General features: G+C 34.3%; 1 protein-coding gene across 4 annotated transcripts in view; it reads left to right on the top strand.

The window, feature by feature from the left end:
- Positions 1-26645, top strand: part of STPG2 (sperm tail PG-rich repeat containing 2) — a 786467-nt gene that overhangs the window by 390811 nt on the left and 369011 nt on the right. For 3 of the 4 annotated variants that reach the window (XM_054485711.2, XM_054485708.2, XM_054485709.2), the window contains one exon: positions 25467-25582. In XM_054485711.2, coding sequence (XP_054341686.1) covers positions 25467-25582 — 116 coding nt within the window. Of the gene's footprint in view, positions 1-25466; positions 26441-26645 lie in introns of those variants that run through there. The other variant, XM_054485712.2, reaches the window with a different exon arrangement.

Here is a 26645-nt window from a genome sequence, read left to right as displayed (position 1 = left end):
GAATCTAATGGTAAGCACAACCAATTAAAACTATTATTAAAGTTAAAAAATTATATTGCCGAATGTTTAATAGAATTAAACACCTTTATTTAAATATTTATTGGAATTGAATACACATGAGTAATGGGACACTTCCATTCCTCAGCTCCTCCCTACTTCCTCCCAACAATTAAAAAGCCATTTCACATCAAGATAAGACCACACAATAATTACCTAGGGGCTTATTTTCATCACAACTTATTCTACATTACTCAAAATACTACATATTATATATTATGAGTAATATAAATGAAATTATTTTTATAGGAAATAATGTTACAGAAGAAGAAAAGAATATTGTCATCTGAGAAACCATTTTTTCATTATTCTCATATATATGTGGAAAGATGAGTGATTTAAGAGTCTTCTAAAACACAGCTCTGATCATGCCATTCCCTAGCTCACCAGCATCTCAAGGCTCACTATTGACTATTATATAAATTCAAAGGCTTCGACTTATGTATTATAGCATCTAACTTTCCTTTTCAGTCTTATTATTTTTTATTCTTCATTCCCTGTGTATTCTAATCCTCTACTGTATCCTCTACATGCCTTATGCTTTGCTATGTAAGAACTTCACTTATGCTCCTTCTTTCACCTATGCTCTTTCTTTCACCTATGAATACTTGCACCTATTTAGCAAAATCCTACTAGCTTTTCTACTCCTATCTAAAATGTCCTCTTTTGGGAAGATTCTTCCCATTCCTCCAAGCAGATGAACTTTCTCACTATTTAGAGCCCCATGGAACTAATGGTACTAATCTTCTATCTTGCATTACAGGCATATATGTGCATTTGTCTCATTTCTACTTTCCATTCCATTGAAATTTCTTTGAGGTAGAACTTGAATATTTTTCCTCTTTGTATCCCCTCTAGCACAAAGATGCTAAATAAGTTATGCTTTATTGAACAAATGATATGAGATATGGCATTTTCTTTAACTTGTTTCCTCAGATTAGTCCTCCAGAATGTAAAATGAAAGATCAACTATTGACAGGTGATTCAATTTGGACCAAAATTATTACATCTTTGGTTTATCATACTCTTCCAGAAGAACAATGACTTAAAATTCAGATTTCTTTGGTTGTGTAAATAACAGTAAATCTATGTAAGTGAAAGAATGATCAAAATGTAAACATTTCCCTAAAACCTGGAGCTGAGTGTATTTAATGTAATATATCATCCCTTTGCTTACTCTGATAATATTAAAAAGCAACTACTCTGAACAAAGGCACAGTGCTAGGTGTGGAGAATAATAAACTAACCTACTGGGCAACATCACTCTCAAAAATGACTTGTTCACAGTACAACCAAAATCTTCCAGATCTTTGCTCTTGACACTCTGTGATGCATACCTTAAGAGGAAACAAAATAAGAGAAAAATAGAATTGCTTTTCTTACTATCTCACTGTATACCTGAAACAAAAGGCACTTTATGTTTTTATGACATAATAGCTTTTTTACTTTTAATATATTTCTATTATATATATTTAAGGTATACAACATGAATTTTTATATGCATATACATAGTGAAATGATTATTACAGTGAAGCCAATTAACATCTCCCTCATTTTACATATTATTTTTGTGTGCTATAAGAACCACTAAAATCTACCCTCAGCAAATTTCCAGTATACAAGGCAATATTATTAACTATCATCCTCATGCTGTACTTGAGATCTCTAGAAGTATTCATCCTATATCACTGAAACTTTGTACCTTTTTACCTACATATCTCCATCTGTACCCATATCTCAGGTAACCAACTGTTTTACTCTGTTTTTGTTTTTTTTAAATATTCCACACATAAGCAAAATCATGCAGTATTTGCTTTTCTGTGACCAGATAATATTATTTGGAATAATGTCTTTCAGTTTCATCCATGTTGTCGCAAAAGGTAAGATCTTTTTAAAGACCTGATAGTATTCCATACACACACACACACACACACACACACACACCACAGTTTATTCATTCATCCATTGATGGACAATTAGGTTGTTCCCATATCTTGGCTATTGTGAATGATGCCAAAATGAACACAGCAGTGCAGCTATCTCTAAGAGGTACTGATTTTATTTTCTTTGGGTGTATATTCAGAAGAGGAATTGCTGGGTCATATGATAGTTCTATTTTTAGTTTCTGAGGAATTGACATTTTACTTTTCATAAGGGCTGTACCAATCTATATTTCCACCAACAGTGTATAAGGGTTCTCCTTTCTCCACACCCTCACTAACACATACCTTTTATCTTTTTGGTATTTGCCATCCTAACAAGTGTGAGGTGATATTTCATTGTGGTTTTGATTTACATTTCCCTGATGATTTGTGATGTTGTGCATTTCTTATATATCCGTTGGCCATTTGCATGTCGCCTTTTGAGAAATATCTACTTAGGTCCTTTGCCCACTTTTAAATTGAGTTATTTGTGTTTTTGCTATTGAGTTGTATGTGTTCCTTATATATTTAGGACATTAACCCTGTGACTATATATAAGGTTAATATACATATACACACATATATACGGATATACATGTATCCTTATATATTGTAAGGATATACATGTATCCTTATATATTGTAAGGATATACACGTATCCTTATATATTGTAAGGATATACATGCATCCTTATATATTGTAAGAATATACACATCTATAGATGTGTGTGTGTGTGTGTATGTGTGTATATATATATTTTCACCCAATCCATATTCTGCCTTTTTGTTACAGGGATGAATTATATAGCAGTGAATTCTGAGATTTTACTGCATCTGCTCACCTGAGTAGTGTACATTGTACCTAATGTGTAGTTTTTGATCCTATTTCCCTCCCAACCTCTCCCTTCTGAGTCTCTAAAGTACCTTATATCACTCTATTTGACTTTGCATACTCATAGCTTAGCTCCCACTTATAAGTGAGAACATATGGTTTTTGGTTTTCCACTTCTGTGTTATTTCACTTTGTGTATGTATATATATACATACACACCTATTATATCTGTATATATACACATCTATATATCTATATATATAACCCTGCATATATGTATATGTATATAGAAGTATATATATGAACTATATATAAATATGTAGTTCACAAATATTTTCACCCAATCCATATTCTGCGTTTTCTTTTTATTGATTGTTTCCTTTGTTGTGCAGAAACTTTTTTTTTTTTTGAGACAATGTCTCACACTCTTGCCCATGCTGTAGTGTAGTGGCGCCATCTCGGCTCACTGCAAGCTCCACCTCCTGGGTTCATGCCATTCTCCTGCCTCAGCCTCCTGAGTAGCTGGGACTACAGGCGCCCGCCACCACGCCCAGCTAATTTTTTTGTATTTTTAGTAGAGACGGGGTTTCACCATGTTAGCCAGGATGGTCTCGATCTCCTGACCTTGTGATCTACCCGCCTCAGCCTCCCAAAGTGCTAGGATTACAGGCATGAGCCACCGCGCCTGGCCATGCAGAAACTTTTTAGTTTGATGTTGTCCTACTTGTTTATGTTTGCTTTTATTGCCTCTTCTTTTGGTGTCCTATTCAAAAAAATCATTGCCAAGGCCATTTTCTTAACTTTTTTTTCCTGCACGACATTTGATCCGAGATTTATCCTTGGGATGCACAAATGGTTCAATAAACACAAATTAATCAATGTGATATACCATATTAACCGAATAAAGGATAAGAAATATATGATCATCTCAACAGAATCATATGGTCATCTCAATAGAAAAAGTATGTTCTCAATAAGTGGGAGCTAAATGATGAGAACACATGGACACATAGAGGGGAACACCACATTCTGAGGCCCATTGGAGAGTGGAGGTTGGGAGGAGGGAGAGAATCAGGAAAATTGCTAATGGGTACCCGGCTTAATACCTGAGTGACAAAATAATCTGTGTAACAAACACTCATAACACAAGTTTAGCTATGTAACAAACCTACAACTGTACTCCTGAATTTGAAATAAAAGTTAAAAAAATTAGCTAAGTGATAAAAAATAAAGCCTACAAGAAAATTAAATATCCTTTTATAATTAAAAATTCTCAACAAATTAGGTATAGGAGGAATATTCCTTAATACAGTAAAGGCCATATAACTCAAGTACACAGGTAACATTATACTCAATGGTGAAATGCTGAAAGCTTTTCATTTAAGATCAGGAACAAGACAAGGATGCCCACTTTTGGCACTTTTAATCAATATAGTGCTGGAAATTTTGCCCAGAGCAATTAGGCAAGAAAAATAAATAAAATGCACCCAAATCAGAAAGGAAGAAGGGAAAATATCTGCTTTCAGATGGCATGATTTTGTTTATAGAAAACTCTAGAAGATGATCAACTAGACATAGCCAGGAACTGCCTCTCCCACTGAGAGAAACCAAAATATCGAGTAAACTGTCACACTTCAAACAGATCCTTTGAGAGCAAACATTCAAAGTGGATAGAGAAGTGATGCTGACCCTGAGGTAGAGGAGGGAGGGAGCTGGGAACCCTGCACGGAGTTGCTGAGCAACCGGACCAGCACCTGGCCCTGAATAAGTTCTAGGGAAGGGGTGAGTGAAGGAACTGCAGGACAACACACTCTCACCATGGGCCTCTGTAATCCTAGCTACAAGAGCTTCCATGACCTCCACAGACATTTTGTTAAGTTAATTTTTTTTAATAGCTTTTGGGGTACAAGTGTTTTTTTTTGTTACACGAATAAATTATATAGTAGTGAATTTGCAATTTTAATTTATCTGTCACCTGAGTAATGTACATTGTACCTAATGTGTAGTTTTTGATCCCTATTCCCCTGCCACCCTCCCCTTCTACATTCTAAAGTGCATTATGTCACTCTGTATGACTTCGCATACTCGCAGCTTAGCTCCTACTTATAAGTGAGAATATATGATTTTTGGTTTTCCACTCCTGTGTTATTTCACTTAGAGTAATTGCCTCTAGCTCCATCCAAGTTTCTGCAAAAGACATTATTTCATTCCTATTAATGGCTGAGTAGTTTTCCATGGTGTATATACACCACATTTTCTTTAGCTGCTCATTAGTTGATGCACACTTAACATTGGTTCCACATCTTTGCAACTGTGAATTATGTGGCTATAAATATACATGTGCAAGTGTCTTTTAATATAATTATTTTTTTTTCCTTTGGATAGATACCCAGTAGTGGGATTGCTGGATTGAATGGTAGATCTACTTTTAACTCTTTAAGGAATCTCGATACTGTTTTCCTTAGAGGTTGTGCTGATTTACATTCCCAAGAAGCAGTGTATAAGCATTCCCTTTTCCTCACATACAGGTCAACATCTATGGTTTTTGTTACTTTTTAATAATAAGCATTCTTACAGGAGCAAAGTAGTATCTCATTGTGGTTTTAAATTGCATTTCCCTGATGATTAGTGATTTTAGCATTTTTTCATGTTTGTTGGCCATTTTTATATCTTCTTTGGTGAAATGTCTATTCATGTCCTTCACTCACTTTTTAATGTGATTATTTGCTTTTTTCTTGCTGATTTGTTTGAATTCCTTGTAGATTCTGGATATCAGTCCTTTGTCAGATGCATAGTTTGCAAATATTTTCTCCCATCCATAGTTTCCAAATATTTTCTTGTGGGTTGTCTGTTTACTCTGCTAATTATTTCTTTTTCTGTGCAGAAGCTTTTAACGAGGTCCTACTTATTTGTTTTTCTTTTTGTTGCATTTTTTTTGGGGGTCTTAGTCTTGAATTCTTTATGTAAGCCAAATATATGTAGCCAAATGATCTTTGATGAAGCATACAAAAACATACATTGGGGAATGGACACCCTATTTAATAAATGGTGCTGGGAAAACTGACAAGCCATATGAAGAAGAATGAAACTGGATCGCTATCTCTCACCTTATAAAAATATCGATTGAAGATGGATCAATGACTTAAATATAAGACCTGAAACTATAAACATTCTGGAAGACAACACTGGAAAAAACCCATAGAAATTTGAATGGGCAGTGGGAGCTTCCCAGAGAGGAGACAGAGGGAGAGCTCCAGCCTGTGCCAAGCCCAGAAGATTTTGTGAATGGGGCAACTGCGGCAAAATGCGACCATAGGTGCCTATCCCTCGAGGCTCTCCATCTTGCTCTGAGCAGCTCTGGCCCCTACTAACTGCAGGGCTGAGAGAGAGCAGGGCTGTCTTTCCTATGGGACTGGGGCCCATCTAATCTTCATGCTTACCTGTCTGTGGGCCCCTCCCAAGGACCCTGCCTGGCTGCCCTTGTAAGAGCATGCACAACCTCCACTGCCCTGCCTTAGTGCTATGCTGAGGCATGGGAGCATTTTGGCCCCCAAGCACAGCTTGGGGGCCAAAGGACAAAGGGACCAGAGGACAAAGGGGCCAAAGGACAAAGCTGCAGGCCTGGTCCCAAACCCCCAGGTTCATGCACACAGATCAGGAGTATCTAGCTGAGATCTGTAGATGCAGCTTAAGTGGGGAAGGAGCCCCTATCCTCAGAACACTGAGAAAAGTGAGTCCCAGGTTTCATGGACTGGTGTTGGAGCTGGACGTGCCCCTCTTCTCAAAAGCAGTCTACAAAAGGTGAACCCTCTTTGCCAACTGCAGCCTCTGCCTGAGGGAACCCCGCAGAACACCTAACAGCCCAGGCATCTGGGCACAGAAGGCTTGGGACAAAACTAGATGTTCAGGCCAGCTTCTGGGGCAGACACCAGAAGGAGACCTGGTTGGGGAAGCATGAGCTTCCTAGGCTTCATCTCTAGGCTTCCCAACCTTCCTCTCTAGGCTTCCCAACTCTCACCCAGGAGCATGCTGAGAACGCACTGAAATGCAGAAGAGGCACGTGGCTAAAAATCTGTCTGTTGGCCCTTACTCTTAAGTGTAATAAACTGGAGGTAGCCTAAATGACACCACCGAACAAAAATTCTTTGAGGACGCATCACCTGTGAAACCCAATGCAGAAATCTAGCCACAAATGAAGATCCTATACAGAGGTTTGGCCCTCTGAAGCACCCAGAAATGAAGCCAATTGACTATACTCAACGTACACCACAGTCAAACCCTCAAGGGAATTAAAGAATATAAAAACAAAAAGCTTCATCTCAATGACAACAACATGAAAATGATAGAGGAACACTAGCCCTCTCAGATGAGAAAGAATCAGTGAAAGAACTCTGGCAACTGATAAAGTCAGAGTGCCTCCAAACAGCCACATTGGCTCCCAGCAATGGTTCCTAACCATATTGAAGTGGCTGAAATGACAAATACAGAATTCAGAATCTGGATGGCATGAAAGCTCAAGTTTCAGGAAAAAGTTGAAATCCAATCCAAGGAAGCTAATAAAATGATCCAAGAGTTGAAAGATAACATAGCCATTTTAAGAAAGCAGCAAACTGAACTTCTGGAGTTGAAAAATTCACTACAGGGATTTCATAATGAAGTTGGAAGTATTAATAACAGATTAGAAAAAGCTGAGGAAAGAATCTCAGAGTTTGAAGACTGATCCTTTGAATCAATCCAGTCAGAAAAAAAGATTTTAAAAAAATGAACAAAACCTTTCAGAACTATGTGATTTTGTAAAGAGACCAAACCAACGACTCATTGGCATTTCTGAGAGAGGAGACAAAGTAAGCAATTTGGAAAACATATGTAAGGATATATGGCCACTATGGAGAGCAGTTTGGAGATTCCTCAAGGAACTAAGAGTTGAACTACTATTTAACCCAGCAATCACATTACTGGGTATTTACTCAAAGGAAAACAAATTATTCCACCAAAAAGACACATGCATCCATATGTTCATCACAGTGCTATTCACAACAGCAAAAACATGGAGTCAATCTAGGCATCCATTAATGGTGTATTGGAGAAAGAAAATGTCGTACATATATACCATGGCATACTACACAGCCATAAAAAGAATGAAATCATGTCCTTTGCAGCAACATGGATGCAACTGAAGGCCATTGTCCTAACCTAAGTAATGCAGAAACAGAAAACCAAATTCCTCATGTTCTCACTTGTATGAGGGATCTAAACATTGGGTACAGGTGGACATAAAGATGGGTCAGTAGACACTGGGGCAGTGAGGGAGGGAGGCAAGAGTTAAAAAACTGCGTAGTGCTTACTATGCACTATACCTGAGTTATGGGTTCAGTCACACTCCAAACCTCAGCATCACACAACATATCCATGTAACATCTGCATATGTACCCCTGAATCTAAAATAAAAGTTGAAAAAAAAAAGCCCTGAAGACTTCACCAAGGAACTCTGGGAACTAATAAATGAATTCAGTATAGTTGCAAGATACAAAATATACATACAAAAATCAGTAGTTTTTCTAGGCAATAACAGCAAACTGACTGAAAAAGAAATCAAGCAAAAAATCCCATTTACAATAGCAGGAAAAAAAGGCACTTTAAAATAAATTGGCTTTATGAAGTCTATGCTTCTAAGCACTTGTGACAAATTGTATTGCTCTTGTCTGGGTCCTTTAGTATTTTTCCTATGGCCTTTTACCTTAATTCCTTGTTACTCTTGTTAGGAGGGTTTATGATGTTGGATGCAGCCTGGCTTTGAATCTTTTATCTTTGGGCTAGTTCCAATCCCCTTTACTCACCTTGTACAGTTTCAAATTCCTGATAGTATAATAGGGGAAAGAACTCCTCCCTCAAAATTCAGAGTCTGCAGAGACAGCATTATCAAAGAAACATACCAAATTCAGTTTCTAATATATTTCTATTTTGATAACCTTTGACAAAATTAATCTGATTCCAAAGTTCTGACTAAATCACTCATGTAGGTGTCTTCACCAAAATAAAAGAAACTGTGACGTAAGTTATTAGATTGATGCAAAAGTAATTGTGGTTTTTGCGCTTGCTTTTATTCATGGGAATTAAAGAATGGCAAAAACCATGATTACTTTTCCACCAACCAAATACATTCTATTCTCCAAATCTGAAAGATAGCAAAAATCATATATTCTTCCCTAAAGTCTACCAGTGTCACTCAAAGCTCCTCCAAAAGTTGATAATAGATGCTTTTTTTTTTCAACAGAAATTAGATGAGGGCATGAGTCTTAGAAATTGGATGAGGATTTTAAGATCTAGAGTTGTGACTCTTTTCTCTTTCCTCAGTTAGCCCTGAGAGAGAGAGAGAGAGAGAGAGAGAGAAATTCTTGGGGCCTTGTCATCAGTGGAATGAAAAGCCATTTTTTTCCTCTGTCTTTGTCTCTGTCTTTTTCTTTCTCCCACTCTGCTTCTTTCTCTCTGTCTCTCTTTATTTGTCTCTCTGTATCTTTCTTTCTCTCTCTCTCTTTCTCACACACACACACATATGCATGCACACACACACAAACACACAGATTTCATTGATAAAAAATATTTCTGGAGATATTTGTAGGGATAAGTTAGTTTTTCTTTGCTTGTTTGTACTTTAGATAATATTTTCTGTAGCCTGATGTGGATGTAGTATTTCTATAGGATCTGCTGAGTGATTTGATCATGTTAGGTAGGTTGTATGACTCCAACTGAGCATTCTCCTTATGAAACTTTTTTTTTTCCTCAGCTCTGGGTCAGACACTTCAACAGGTATGCTCAGATTTGAAAGTGACTCTCTTTCTGGGCAAAATAAGGCTTTCACCAAGGTTGGATCCTAAATTTTCTTCTGTTTGTGGTGATCAGGAATAAATTACTCTGGTCATACAAGAGAGGAAGTAAATACGTTGTCAAGAAAACAACAACTTGAAAATAATTCTACATATAGATTTCTTCAATCTGAAGGAAATAATTTCCACCGAGTTACATAATATTTTTTGCCTCATAGGAAATTTTAAAAATACTATTAAAGGTAAATACTGTCATTAGTAAAATGGAAGGTCTTTTTACTAATACTTAGAAATAAGTGAACTTCTTGACATCAAAATTATCTCATTTCTTTGGTTATCAATATTTGCTTTTATTGTGTAATTCTGTCATACGTGTTTCAGACTTAGCCACTATGCTGCTGAGATTTTTTTTTTGATTAGAGGAGAAAGAGGTTGAAGATAATATAAATGAATAAGTTTCTTGCAGCTGTGGCCAATTATAGACAATACCATTCCCTACTGACAGAATTCTTTGGTTCATACTTTATGGCCATCTGAAGTTATTACATGCTGAACTGATGAAGCTATTGTCTGATTAGATAATATGCATTTGCTAAAGATGACAGATTATGCAAACTAGGAGAGCACAGTTCTATAATATCCAAAACCAAAGATGATATAAATGGCTTTTTGATGTGAACTATTTAACTATAATTTACTTGGAAATTTTTTAATAACAGTAGAAAAAAGTCTTTATAATGATTCTATCTCTGCTTTCATTTGTGCTTCTTAACTAGAATCATAGCTAAAATTTAAATTATAATTATAGAATTAGTATGTTGAAAACAGTAGTGTGGCTATCCTGGAAATAAAAAAATTTTTAAATTAATTTACACAAACACTAGTTTTATAAGAAAATTGTGAAAAAAAAAAGGAATCCATGATCATGCATGTTGGAAATGCACAAGCTGTATTTTTTCTTTATGTGTGAATTAGCATACCACCGGCTCTGATATGACCTGTAATAAACCTGTTTGAACCTTGTTTAATCTAACCTTCCCCAAATTTGTCCACAGAATGCTTTATAGTGTGTTATATCAGCTAACATTCTGTGAAAACTTTCATTCTGCATAAAAAACCTGGGGGTATATTGCTTCAGTGCTTAGAAAAGCTAGTTTCTGTTTTTTGTGTATGGCTGATAAAATAAACATTGTCATCTTTACCTGTTTTATCCTATTCATATAGTAAACATATCAACTTTTCACTGATATACAACAAGACCCATGATGGAAAATTAGGTATAGATAATCACACTCATAAAAAAGGTGGTTTATTTTAATTTCTAGATGGTTTTATTAAGGAAAATAAATATTAGAAAGATAAATATAAAACTAATATGGAACCATGAGATAGACACATTATTAATTTATAAATATATTTACATATACACATTATATGCCTAATATATTTATTTACATAATTCTATGTTTTCAATGACATTTTACTGTAGAAGCCAAACTATGAGTAATTATGTATCTAATTTTCACCTATTCCTTCTGATGATTTTGTGAATTTCAGAATACACTTAAAAACTCAGATATTTCAGAATGAAGTATAATTCCTTTCTTTTCAAAACCTTGTTTCTATCTCTACAGAACATATAGTTTTAGAAACAGAAGCTATAGCGATAGAATAATGCTTAACAATAATTTCATTTTCAATGAAATATCACAGCAGATGGAATGAAAAGAATCAGTTGGAGGAGTCCTCTTGCCAACATAGGTATATTCTCTGTGTGTGTGTGTGTGTGTGTGTGTGTATGTTTGTATTGTGTGTATGTGTGATACATGCACATAGTACCAAACCAACTTGTATAGAAGAGCTTAGAGAAAAGCAATAAACTTTTCCTTATTCCTTCAAAATCCCAGAAACAAAATTTAAAAATTACTCAATGATGAGTGAAGTAGAATGCAAGGATTTTCTTTCTGTGGCACCAAAGCCATAATCTTTAATTTTCTCAAAGTAGAATATTTTGGCATAAGAATCACTTGGATTTCCTCTTCTGCATGTCATTAGTTGCTTAAATTTTGTCACTTTTTAATTTAGTTTCAGATCTAGATCATTACTTTCTTACACAGTTATCTGGAATTTTATCTTGTTAAAAACTGTAGCAAAATAGACGTAAGAGAAAATTTACCATCTTAATCATTTTAAAATGTACACAGTGGCAGGCATTAAGTACATTCACATTGTGTGCTGTCATCACCACCATCTGTCCACAGAACTCTTTTCATTTTGCAAACTTGAAACTCTTCTCATTAAACAATAACTTCCTCTCTAGCCCCTGACCACTACCATTCTGCTTTCTGTCTCTATGAATTTGACTACTTTAGCCATCTCGTATGAGTACAATATCATACAAATTGTCTACTTTTTTCTTGAGTTGATTCTTATTTTATCCAAAGTTTCAACCCCTCTGGAGACCTCTTTTCTGGAGCCCATTAATCTGTTTTTGTTTGGATTGATTTTTCTCTAGGCCTGATTTGTATTAAACCTGGGTTTTCATTTTATAGAGGTGGTGGCAGGACTTTATATTTCAAGGTATCTTCATTTTGATCTTACTTTTTTTTCTTTTGCTTCATTGTCTTCTAGAATCTGGTTTTGCTGATGCCAATACGATCAGAAGGCATTTTGATTTTTTTTTTCCTTTGTGGGGGACTTAAGACCTTCCTTTTTTTGGAAACATTTAGAGTTTTAAAAAATTCTTAATGTTCTACAATTTCACAGTAATATATCTATGGCAGAATATCTTTCAATGCCTGGACTCAGGTCATTTATGTTTTATAGTGTCCTTTTACATTTGAAGAATTCTATCTTTTTTAAGCAATCTGTATTTTGTAATTTATTTTCAGCATTTTAATTTTGTCTTTCTGGAAACATGGATTTTGGCTCCGATAGAATTTATTTTTTTAAATATCTTTTTATCTTTTATATTTTTTCTCTCTCTCTGCCTTTTTACTCTAAATTCTGTAAGGGTTTTTGTAAGCTATTTTTCTTATAATTTTCTATACCAACAGTTATGTGCTCCTGGAGTACATTGTTCTAAGAATGCTCTTTGTTTTATAGATGCAATATTATTGTGAATATATTTTATCATACTATTCAATTTTGAAAGTTATATATTTTCTATATTTTCCTGAACTATTTTTTTTTCTTCAGGGTCAGTTTTTCTATTTATTTTGGTCTTTGTCTTTCATGTGGCTATTTCTTATCCTTTACTAAGTAAATTTTGGTGTGTTCATATTTAAGGAAACAAAGACTAAATATTTATCTAGTTTGGGTGCTTTTTGGGTGCACTAAAAAAAAAGTGGTACTATTCTCTTCTTGGTCTCCCTTTCAGCAACAGTTCTGACTTGCAACTCTGTGCAGGTTAGCAGAGGAAGGGATGTATGTATTATTGGACTTCAGGATGAATTTGTTAGTGGACTTTAGGATGAATAAGTAGAACACCCGACTGCCTTCCCACTATCATACCTTATCCTCATTTGCACATGCTGTTTTCTCGTAATAGCAAGTATTAAGCATATTAGGGGGAGATAGGCAAAAATACATTGCATTCTAAACTGCCTAGTCACCTAACAGCAAAGATAAATCAACAGGATTTGAGTCAAGAAGAGTTCTGGGAGTAGTGTTTGCTAGGGTATTCTCATATTTCTGTACTGTACTCTTTCAAGAAGTACTTGAATAAAGACCTGCATAAGCAATTTTTTAATTAAATATACCTATTGTGATTTAAAAATCTCAGAAAGCTATGAATATAAGTAACTTTCTTAACTTGATAAAGGCTATAATCCTAAGACATTATTCTTAAAGGACGACAAGGATACCTACTATTACCACACCTTCTTAACAAAGTAGGTGGTTCACATCAATACCTAAGGATGGAATACCTAATAACACAAAAAGAAGGAAGTATTGGAAGAAAAGATATAAACCTACTTTAAATTGCAGATTATAGCATCATATAGCAAATTTTAAAAATATCCAGAAACTGCTAGAACTGATAAGAAAATTCACCACACTTGCTGGATAGAGAATGACTTACACAGCCAGTAACAGTTCTCAATACCAGCAGTGATCATTTTCAAAAGAGTAATGAAATAATGTACAACTCACAGTAAAAATAACGTTCCTAGGATTAAATAAGAAAAAACAATTTCATAAAGAGAATTTTTAAACTAATAATAGACATAGATAGTGGTCTGAGTAAATGAAGAGCTATTCTAGGCACTTGAATGTGATGACTTTATATAATCAAGATATCAGTTTTACTTTTCTTAATGTATAAATGTAACCTCACTTAAGATTCCAGTTGGATATTTTGAAGAAATTAATGATCACATATAAATGTGTGTAAAAATAAAGGTATATGAAGAGCTTAAAAAAAGGAATAGAGAAGGGGAGAAATTCCAATACCATTTATTAAGACACACTGCAAATCTATATTAATAAAAACTTTGTGGTTTTGGCACAAAAGCAAGACAAATGGATAAGGAAACAGAAAATTCAGAGACAGATTAATGTATATGTGAAGACAATTTATTGTAAAGATGTCACTGCAACTCAATAGGTAAACAAAAATTATTTAGTTGACATACTAGGAAAACTGACAAACTTACTGATACGGTTTGGCTCTGTGTCCCCACCCAAATCTCATCTCAAATTGAAATCACCACGTGTTGAGGGAGGGACCTGGTTGGAGGTGATTGGATCATGGGAACAGTTTCCCTTATGCCGTTCTCATGATAGTGTTATCACAAGATCTGATGGTTTAAAAGTGGCACTTCCCTCTTCACGCTTTCTCTCCTACTGCCTTGTGAAGAAGTGCCTGCTTCCCCTTCCCCTTCCACCATGCCTGTACATTTCCTGAGGCCTCCCTAGCCACATGGAAATGTGAGTCAATTAAACCTTTTCTGCTTATAAATTACCCAGTCTCAGGCAGTTCTTTATAGCAGTGTGAAAATGGACCAATACATTTACCAGAGAAAATAAGATTAGATCCTTATAAAATACCATGCACAAAAATGGAATCTATATGGATTAAAGACCTAAATGGAAAGGTAAAACTACAAAATTATTTGAAGAAAATATCAGTGAATACTGATTTTTTAATTAAAAATAAATCAGATTCAGTGGGTACACTTGCATGTTTGCTGCATGAATATATTGCATAATGGTGGGGTTTGGGCTTCCGTTGAATCCGTCATCCCAGTAGTGAACACAGTATCCAATAGGTAGATTTTTAACCCTTAACCCCTCCCTCCCTCCCACCTTTTGGAGTCCTCAGTGTCTAAGAGAATACTGTTACAACCTAGAAAGTGGGGAAATACTTCTTACTAAAAACTCCAAAAGTAACAACTATTAAAAAAAAAAAAATCTGAGCTTAACTATTTTAAAATGAAGGATTTCTCTTCAACATTGGGCATTCTAGGAAAAGCTCAGTAGATGACAGAAAGAAGAAATATCTGCGATATTTAAAATTGGCAGAGACTCGGCCGGGTGCGGTGGCTCACTCCTGTAATCCCAGCACTTTAGGAGGCCGAGGCGGGTGGATCAAGAGGTCAGGAGATCGAGACCATCCTGGCTAACGTGGTGAAACCCCGTCTCCACTAAAAATGCACACACACACGCACACACAAAATTAGCCTGGTGTGGTGGTGGGCACCTGTAGTCCCAGCTACTCAGGAGGCTGAGGCAGGAGAATGGCGTGAACCTGGGCGGCGAAACTTTCAGTGAGCCGAGATCGCACCACTGCACTCCAGCCTGGGCGACAGAGCAAGGCTCCGTCTCAAAAAAAAAAAAAAAAAAAAAAAAAAATTGGCAGAGACTCAAATATGGACTAAACAAGAAATTTATGATGTAAAGGAGAACAAAGCAAGATATCCCAAAAGAAAATGAAAAAACTTTACAAAAGTATTTTATAGGTCTATTAATTATTGCTTATTTTATTATTTTCAATAGAAATTCAACTTATTCCAGAAAGACTCATGTTCCCTCTTAAGACTCATCTATTTGTTCATTTTTATATGTAGAATATAAAAATGAATATATGTAGAATATAAAAATGAATGTTAACATTTTAAACCCTAAAGAATGACAATTATTCTAACAGACACAAAATAAAACCCCTCAAAAAGTGTGGTAATTATGTGACAATCACATAAGGCTCTGATTTTAATGATGAAGTTCTCTAAAAAGACTCACTGGAGTTAGAATTATCAAGTCATTTTTAAGGAAAGGATAAATTCATTTTATAAAACAAATTGGCATGGGAAATAATGTAGTATCAGATTTCATCTAAGTGTAGAACTCACCATTTCCCCTCAAGGCTTAAGCAAATATTACATGAGTGAGGGCTCTTGTAAAATGTTATGTTTTGAAATAGATTTCATTAATGGCTTCTAGTGATAATTTATGTCTCATTTATACACAAGTCTTTTCTCATACTAATCATGGATAGCTTATTTGCATATAAATAGATGTCAGTATTTGCTGAAGCAAAGACCAAATATGCTTCTTTTTTTTTTTTTCCCCTCCTGGACATTGTTAAAAAGAAAAAAAAAGGAGGGGAGGGGGACATTGTAATCATTAGCAATCAGGATATATAATAACTTTCTTTTTAAAAAATTTTCGTAGGCAACATTTTTTGGTGTTTTTATTGATATATTTCATGTCAAAGGTTGTGACCTCTATTAAAATTATAAAGATAAACAATCTGCACAGTTTTTGCAGTGATATATGTTTTAAAAAGAGTATTTTGATATTGGTTGTTTAAATGTTTACTCTGAGTCTCTGGATACCTTCTCCTAATTAGGTTTTACAGTTTCTGATGTGTAGCATGTTCTGTTTTAGAGAAGGTAAATGTAATTTTTGTAACTATATTACTTAGCTAAATAAATTCTTTACTTCTGAGCTATAACAAGTCATATGTTTATTGTATAAATATGTTTTGTTTATTTCAGTTAATAGTGTACAAATACTAAGCTTTCAGTCATCATATAGTTAAAAATACCAAAATCTTAATTTTTTTTATTATAGAGTATACTTCCTTTCAAAATAAGTCTTATAATAAGAAGACCTTTTGAGTCTACTTTTATTTCAACTAACAATGGACATTAGTGAAGAAATAACAATTAACTCAATGTTTGTAAAAGATATCCATTTGATATTTGCTTCTTGACTTTCAGTATTTGAAATAGGATATGTTCCTGTATTGCACTGTAAGTGAATAACCAACTTCCTCTTATGACACACAATATATCTGAGTAATTACTTGGGGAAATTAAGATAACAGCTGCTTTCTGGTAGATATGATGTCCATTAATATGTGTCTTTCTGACCAGCAGAGGTCACTCAGTGTAAAGTGAATAATGACTTCAGCTTTCAAAAAAGACAGCAAACATGACTGTTCTTTTTGAACAATTCGTTTTTACTTGATTTCTGTTACTAGCAAAAAATGCTGTTTTCATCTCTTGCTATACCTGCTTGCCTAAATGAGTGAGGCTGTTCCTTGTGGTTCAAAGATTTTTCTAAACATGAAGGCAAACATATAATCCTGAAAGAAATGGTTAAGGCACTGTATTTAAATCTGTATGTTTTTGAATATTATACAGATGATTTCTAGTTAAAAATATGAGGGAGAAGATTGTCTCTTAGGGAAGACATCACATTGCATTCTACCACAGAGAGGCAGCCTTCACCCAAAGATAGGATGTAGTGCTATTGGATTCTAGAAAAATAGCATTTAACTCTAGAATTTGTTTTATTGTTGTTTATAACAGGCTTTTAAAGTAGCAGTGTGTGGCAGCCTTGACAGCTAGCAGTGTGGTAATATGGAGATTTGAAGACAACTTGATTTTTAGAATTGTGATATTTGTGCTTTCCTTAAATGTGTTTATACTTACAACTTTTAAAATATATGGGTAAAACAAAAATGACCTCTATTTTTGGTATGCTAGTGAATTAGTAATTAATTCAAGAAAAAAATTCCCTAAATTTATCAACTATGCTTATTTATTCCATCTCCTAGACCCAATTCACCTTTTAGAGATTGTCATGCTGCGGTAAAAGCATAACATTGTCATTTGATTAATATGATATTTGTTTGGCAAATTTGATGGTTTTGGAGGTGCTGAGACATCTAATGGAGATTAAGAAGGCAGCATGAAGTAGTAAAAAGAGCTGTTAAAACCATAAAGTGAAGCCACAGCTCTGCTATTTAACTCTGTTTCCTGTGAAGTTTAAATAATAATTTTTCCCTTTCTACCCTCTCAGGGATATTCCAAGGATGAAAAGCAGGTACTCTGATCCTTACTCATTTTATAACTTACGAAAGTTGTTTAACTTCTCTGAGCTGTTTTTTTTTCATTTCTATTACAAAAGAGAAGACTAAAGGTGAGCATGATTTAGAGAATTAATCAAGGTCACATGGCTATCGAAAGCTTGAATTTCAATTTAGGTTTAAGATTTATTCTAGAAATAATAGGCTAAAATCACATAGAGATGAAAATGTACTTGCAAGCATTGCCTCTTCAGTTATCATGAAATAAGTTTGCCAATTTGGTCCAAGATTAAAATAGTATGACATCCACATAACAGAATTCATACTGTAGTGAAGGATGTATACTGAAAAGAAAGTCTTTTTCCTATCTTAATACTGCCAGTCTTATGTTAATCTCTTTCCTCCCAGGTAACAATTGCTCTAACATATTTACAAATATTTATGTGATGTATCATCTAAATGCTATTTGCATATTATAAATAGAAACGTGACTTCAATCCATCTATTTCTTTTCATGGACAATTACTAAAAAGAAAGTAAAATGACAAGAAAATGGTTAAAATGCTTAAAGTCACAGAAGTAGATTCTAGGTAGCTCATAAATTGATTCTTCCTTTCTTGATTCAGTTCAGTTCAGCTCAATAAGCATTTATAGAGGCTCTACCGTAGGCAGGCACATAAGATTCAGATATATTTCAGAGAAAATTATAGTCTCATCCAGAACTTCAGAAGGTTTATTCTTTGTCTGGATCACTGGTTACCAAGATTATTTGAGAGAAAACTGACTTAAAGTATAAATATTTTTTAAGAACAAGAACACACTAAATTGTAGTTTAGAGGTCAAAACCAATGGGTTTTGTTGAAATTGTTTTCTTGGTCCCACTTTCAGAGAATATGATTTATTATTGTGGGATGAATCCAAGGAATCTTCATTTTTACACTAATTGGGATGATTCTGATGTCTGTGGTCCATGAACAACATAAAATATATGATGCTGCATATGATTCTTTTTGTTTTTTAGTCTGATATGTCATGCCCTACAACAAGTTCAGCCAGAGACCAGTGGAGTAACATTTCTAAAGCTATAGAAGGGTAGTGAATAAACCCTGTGAGCTGTAGGTACTAAAGCCAGATGAGGAATCCCTTAATTATTTGGAAGTAGACATTATTAATGTAAAAAATTCCACTGTTACTAGTCTTGGTTATAATTATCCAGTGGTATGTCTTATCCAAAATGATTGGGACCAGAAGTGTTTCAGATTTCAAAGTTTTTGGATCTTAGATTTACATTACTTATACTCAACAGTTCAGCATCCCTAATCTGAAAATCCAAAATCTGAAATGTATCAATGAGTGTTTTCTTTGAGCATCATGTTGATGCTTGAAAAGTTTCAGATTTTGGAGTACTTTGGATTTCAGATTTTTGGATTAGGAATATTCAACCTTAGTTGATGAGAAGCTTTGAAAGGGAAGAATGCTGCTGAATTCTCACAGTAGTCTGCTGTCTCTTATTCTAGTAGGACATAGGAACAAGGTTAGAGAATATTTACATTACATGATTACAGGATCATAGTGACCAAAGAATACTGTAAGGATAAAGAAAAGCATCCTTATTTAGATTTAAATCTATATATAGATTTTGGTTCACTAAAAAGGAGGACAAAAGTTACTGAAATATTCAATCGTTAATCTAATAGTTCTTGTTTAATATCCAATGAATGTAAAATAATTTTGATGGCATCAAAGCATGAAAAGTATTGTATCATTCCTTTCATCTATAACATATATTTGCTTTAGGATAGAGAAGTTCTTCATTTAAGTTGTAAATGAAATATTAATCTTTGCTTAATTGGCTTCTCACTAAATAAATAATGTAGGCTCCTCTTTCTGGAAAGTCTAAACTCTTTGACTCTAGCTTTTTCCTAGCAGACCTATACAGGTAAAGATGTTAGCAGCAGATTCAAATCCAAACATATTTAGAAACCTTACAATTTTTAACAAGTTGAGAAAATGGCAAATAGTCACAATTTAAATGGTATAAATTAGTGATTTTCTTTAATGTTTGTGAAGAATTTAGTTTATTTAAATCAAGTGTTTTAATTATTTTTAAAATAAAGTTGGTATTTTATTTAAAGGACTTTATGTAACTTCATCTGTGATGTGACATGTTTTAGCATTATCCTGATTTGTACATATGATATTCCCAGAGATAAGTATCAGTCTTGACAGAGGGAATGCCTTGCTAAATAGAGTGGTGCTGATTTAGACCTGATAATGGTGATCTAAGGGAACTTCAAATATATGTTGAGACTTATTCTACTTTTTTGCCTTGATAATATTCTTGGCAATATGGCTCCAAACCTTTATGTAAGAACTGTGAAGTATAAAACCAAAATTTAATTATGAGAATTTGCCACTAATATTTCAGGACAATTGTGAAGTATTCTGTTTACCTCGAAGACAACTTCGTATTTTATTATTTGGTAATTCTGTTCATTCTTAAAAATAATTCATGTGTTACATATTTATGTACTGCCTACTCAAAGTGGTTTTAGGTGAAGGGTGATTATCCTTCCTTCCAGTTGGTTCCTGTAATTCACACAGAAACTGTATTACACCCACATTTATGACTGGTGAAAGTCATTCAAATTTACCTACAATGTACTTACGTTATCACAGAGTGAAAGTATCTTTTTTATAGCAGCAGTTGAAAGACTTCACTTGACAGGGCTTATGGATATACATTTTGATAAGTATGTATTAGAGGTACACAGGTAAACAGACATTGCTGTCTGAAGAGATATTTCAGTCAAGCCAAATCCATATGATTTTGTATTTATATGTCATAACAGTGACAGCCCTATAGCTTAATCAGTGCTAGGAACACATGTTTTAACAGGTGCATGCTTTAGGTAGATGCCAGGAGATGAATTTCTCAGTCTACTTAGTTTGGAGTGAGTTAAAATAATTCATTTCTTAGGGGCTTTGTACACAATAACTTCCAGATACTCTACAATAACTTTAAGATATCCTTGAATATGTAAAATCTTATTTCTTAAAATATGTAATACCCTTTTTGTTTTTGAACAGATAATTTAAAGGGATGGCAAAAATAAACATGGACATTTTGTTTAAAATTCGTGTAGTATTGGGACTCTTTTTTCTCTTGTTACCTATAGCTCAATTTAATAGACTGTGCAGTTCTATGGTCATAATCTGAAGTGCCATTTAATCAAATCTAGTCTTAGAGGTAGTAGAAGAGCATTAAACCTAAATGTGTCTCTGGCATTGATGATGATACTTCTTTGTGTACTAGTCTTTTCTCTTTGCTATTACTTCATTTGTAAAGCTGAAGAATAAAATCAGCATGAGAAAATGTGTTCCATAAATGTATAAACTTTCTAAATGACATTTTAAAACCATGAAATTTCAATGGACAATTTCCTAACTGATTTTTAACCCCTTTTTAAAAATTGTACTTTAAGGTCTGGGATACATGTGCAGAACATGCAGGTTTGTTTCAGTATACACGTGCCATGGTGGTTTGCTGCACCCATCAACCTGTCACCTACATTAGATATTTCTCCTAATGTTATTATCCCTCTCCTAGCCTTCCACCCCCCACTCCCACAGCCTCCAGTGTGTGATGTTCCCCTCCCTGTGTCCATGTGTTCTCATTGTTCATCTCCCACTTCTGAGTGAAAACATGTGGTGTTTGGTTTTCTGTTCCTGTGTTAGTTTGCTGAGAATAATGGTTTCCAGCTTCATCCATGTCCCTGCAAAGGACATGAACTCATCCTTTTTTTATACCTGCTTAGTATTCCATGGTGTATATGTGCCACATTTTCTTTATCCAGTCTATCATTGATGGGCATTTGGGTTGGTTCCAAGTCTTTGCTATTGTGAACAGTGCTGCAATAAACATACGTGTACATGTGTCTATATAGCAGAATGATTAATAGTCCTTTGAGTATATACTCAGTAATGGGATTGCTGGGTCAAATGGTATTTCTGGTTCTAGATCCTTGAGGAATTGCCACACTGTCTTCCACAATGGTTGAACTAATTTACGCTCCCACCAACAACGTAAAAGCATTCCTGTTTCTCCACATCTTCTCCAGCATCTGTTGTTTCCTGATTTTTTTAATGATCACCATTCTAACTGGCATGAGATGGAGATGGTATCTCATTGTGGTTTTGATTTGCATTTTTCTAATGACCAGTGATGATGAGCTTTTTTTCATATGTTTGTTGGCCGCATAAATGTCTTCTTTTGAGAAGTGTCGGTTCATATCCTTCGCCAACCTTTTGGCGGGGTTTTTTTTTCTTGTAAATTTGTTTGAATTCTTTGTAAATTCTGGATATTAGCCCTTTGTCAGATGGGTAGATTGCAAAAATTTTCTCCCATTCTGTAGGTTGCCTGTTCCCTCTGATGATAGTTACTTTTGCTATGCAGAAGCTCTTTAGTTTAATTAGATCCTATTTGTCAGTTTTGGATTTTGTTGCCATTGCTTTTGGTGTTTTAGTCATGAAATCTTTGCCCATGCCTTTTCTTGAATGGTATTGCCTAGGTTTTCTTCCAGGGTTTTAGTATGCTCATATATGGGATATTTAATTTTTAGTAGATTTGTGTCACCTTCACATAAAAAAAGTATTCATAGTAAGAATGATTACATTATTTATACTTTTAGCTCATTATAAAGCAAACAACTTATGAAATCTGAGATTTTGTAGCTTTATTTATAGAAGTTGTTTTTTTCTGAGGCCACTCTAATGTACCAAGGTGTTCATATTGAAGGGACAGAAACATAGGTTTTTATTTTAAATTACTCACTGTTCCTGTTATGTTCCATTTTTGCCCTGTAGCATTGGTTGACATTTCATAGAGACTGAGTTGGCACAGGGCTGGAAAATATGCAATTATAAGAATCACCTACTCTTGAATTTCCCATTATATGCTAGCCATGATTCAGGCAGACTTTTCATAGGTGTTTGATTTGGAATGAGAAGTTGTCTTCCTTATTACCTGTGATTAAAATGTGACATTTTGGTATCTAAAAAGAAGATAGTTTCTGCATAATCTAGCTATGAATGAGAGCTGATGAAACAATGTAAGTCTTTGACCTGTATCATATAAACAATAGCATATGTAATTGAAAATGTATTTTAAGACTAAGTATGTTAAACCTTTGTTTTATTTAAAAAATATTCTGTAGCTTAAAGCAGGCTAAGTGCTAAAATGGAGCAAGATGCATATTGAGAAGTTTTGCCTCACTTAGTGTTCCTCAAAGGAATTCCAATAAAAAGAAACCTACAATTACATTTGAATAATTTCTTTTCTTTTAATGAGTTATAGCTGTGAATGTAAATATTTATCAGATACTGTAGCCTGATGGTAAGGGTAGAGAATATACTATATTTCTTCATAATTGAAAATGAAAGTTACAGTTACAATAGTGTTTGGATAATAGCCTTACCTGTTGCATTAACGTTTATAAATCTTTATGGTTAAAACTACAATTTTCAATTAACTGACTATGGAAGTATGATGTACCCAGCTTCTGATGATGGTTTGTGTTTTTTTAATTCTGAATACTATGGTCGATGATATATTTTCCCTTACATAGTTTGTGTATGAATGTCTGTCAGTAAAGATGTTATGTATGTATATGTGCATTATTCCTCTGCACTATAAATATAAATTATATTATTCCAAAGTTGTGCATGCTATTGTTTTATACTAAGATGGCATTTGCAAAAACACTTTCCTTATCACTTGGTATAGCAAAACACATTAGCTTCCCACAAGGAACTTTAGATAGCTATATCTTAATTGAGCTAATATTAAAATGACTGGGCTAGAGCCTGGATGTCCTCCTTTATTTTAAATACCAACTTTTCACTTGATATATCAAAACACATTAGCTTCCCACAAGGAACTTTAGATACCTATGTCTTAATTGAGCTGATATTAGAATGATTGGGCTAGAGCCTAGATGTCCCTCTTTGTCTTAAATTTCGAAATGTCCTATATTAATGAAGCTAAAAACATTAAAAATGTTTCATACTAACCTATTAATTTAAAAATATTTTAGATTTTAAAGCATCAACAAGAATGTATTTGCCAAAGTAGGTAGATTGAATTGCATGCTTATTAGGGAAATATAGAGAAATTAATTTTGTATTTTATTAATATCATTATATCTACTCTTCTATTTCACTGTTTATATTTATTGTGAATATTCTGTGGCCAAAGGTTTTATTTTCTCTCCCCATACATTGCCTCTCTGATGCCCCCTAATCTAATTTCATTCACTACCATTCTTCTGAAATTATATTCCACATATTCTACAGTGTCCTTCCTAAGTCTTCTCTCCTCTTGAAACATTTGATATAGTAGACCTCTAACATTCTCTTGAAACACAAGGTTTGGCATGTGATAGACACTCAATATTATTGTTTAAAATATGAATGAAGAAAAAAAATTACCTCTCCCTATCTTCTCTCTGTGAAGTTGTACTAGCCAGGTTCCATTCACTAGACCACAGGTCCCGTATCCCTGGGCCAAGGACCTGTACCTGTCAATGGCCTGTTAGGAATCAGACTGCCCAGCAGGAGGTGAGCAGAGGGCAAGTGAGTATTACTGCCTGAGCTCCACCTCCTGTCAGATTAGCCTGACATTAGATTCTCTTAGGAGCTCGAACCCTATCCTGAACTGCACATGCAAGGGATCTTGGTTGTACACTCTTCACGAGAATCAAGAATCTGCCAGAATTTACTTTCTAAACTACCACTTTTCATGACTATTTAATCTAAAGCTTTTAAGACCTACCCATTGTCTATGAAAGTGGTTCTCAAAAGTTTTTAGAGATGTTGTGAATAAAAATAATTCAAACCTTTTCTGCTTGGGCTTTACCTACAAATTATCCTCTGGTCACTTCTGTAAGAATTTGGGGGCATTGAAGAATACAAGTTGGAACCCATTGGCTTAAGTACAAAAATCCTTAATTAGGATTAGGCCTTGTTTCATGCAAACCATCTGTTTACTACATTTGATTGCTCCATGTACATTCCATCTTTGCGTCTTGATTTCCGTAATGTTTACTGCCCAGAATGCTATTCAAGCACCTTTCTGCTTCTTTAAATCCCATTTGTATTTCCAAATGCAGCTCAAGCCCTAACTACCCACTGAACATGTGAATGAATATTTAGGATATAAGAGTTAAGCATCTTCATTCATGATGTAAAAGTATATTGAGGGAGTACTGTTTTCTCTTTTTTGGAAATTATTGCTGTAATATATTTAATTATTAGGTAAACAGATGCCACTATCTTATGCTTATCATATTTCAAAGACATAAACCAAATGATTTTAAGTATTCAAAAACAATGGGTTCAAGACTGTTTCATGCTAATTTTATACATTAAGAGCACAAACCTAATATTCATATGACCAAAATTAATAATTTTAAAATATACTTTATCATAATTTTTACATTTGTTGTCTCTCAGGTCCTGCAGCATACAATCCTGTTTTAAGGAAATCTTGCCCCATACCCTTGTTTGTGAAAGCATCAAAGCGCTTTGAAGAGTCCAAAGAGATTACTCCAGGCCCAGCAACATATGAGGTTTGTCAATATTTCCTTCTTGTCAGTGACACAAGAATAGAATCAATTTCCAGAAAGTACTACAAATGTATATATTAAAGTCCTTTCCATATATTTTATTCACATTGCTGATTAATGAAAATATTCTGACTAAGGAGATTTTTGAAGATGTAGTCTGACATTTAAAAATAATTATTTAAGAATTTAAGAGTCATTTAAACAACTTTTCTATCTCTAAATATGCTTTGCGGTATTCATATATATAATTTATTTATATTCCTACAAATTTTAAAGTTCACTTGTTTACATACTTGTTTGTATTCATACATTGAAATCTCTTAGTATTTATTGAAATAATTATCAGAGAGCTCACAAGAAAGCCCTGTGGATCAAATAAAATTGTGTGTTGCTCTTTTATTTTCTTTTAATGAACATGGATGCTGTATTTAAGTTCATAATAAATAAAGGTGTCTTTTAAGCTATGGACCTTCTGATCATAACCTGAAAGATTTTAGAAACTGTGTTCACAATAGCCCTTTATTGCCCTTTAGAGAATTAGAATGAAATAGGTCCCCCATTCCTACCCTACTAACTATTGAAAGTAAAATATTTTATAGTGATTTGTAACAATTAATTTAAGAGTTAATTCTGAGTGCAAACCAAAATGAATGTTCTTTTTGGGGCTAATGACAAGTTTATTTATATTGAATACATGTTTTTCTCCTTACTTAAAATGTCACAATCTAAGGCCAGGCACAGTGTCTCATGCCTGTAATCCCAGCACTTTGGGAAGCTGAGGTGGGCAGATACTTGAGGTCAGGAGTTTGAGAGCAGCCTGGCCAACATGATGAAACCCTGTCTCTACTAAAAATATAAAAATAAGCCAGGCATGGTGCCATGCACCTGTAGCCCCAGCTACTCTGGAGGCTGGGGCAGGATAATCACTTGGATCTGGGAGGCAGAGGTTGCAGTGAGCCAAAATTGCACCACTGCACTCCAGCCTGGGCGACACAGCGAGACTCCTTCTCAAAAAAAAAAAAAAAAGTAAGTAAATAAAAATAAAATGTCACAATCTAAATACTTT

This window comes from Pongo pygmaeus, chromosome 3 (genome assembly GCF_028885625.2).
Source record: "Pongo pygmaeus isolate AG05252 chromosome 3, NHGRI_mPonPyg2-v2.0_pri, whole genome shotgun sequence".
Lineage (NCBI taxonomy): Eukaryota > Metazoa > Chordata > Mammalia > Primates > Hominidae > Pongo > Pongo pygmaeus.
This window is presented reverse-complemented; position numbering and strand designations above follow the sequence as displayed.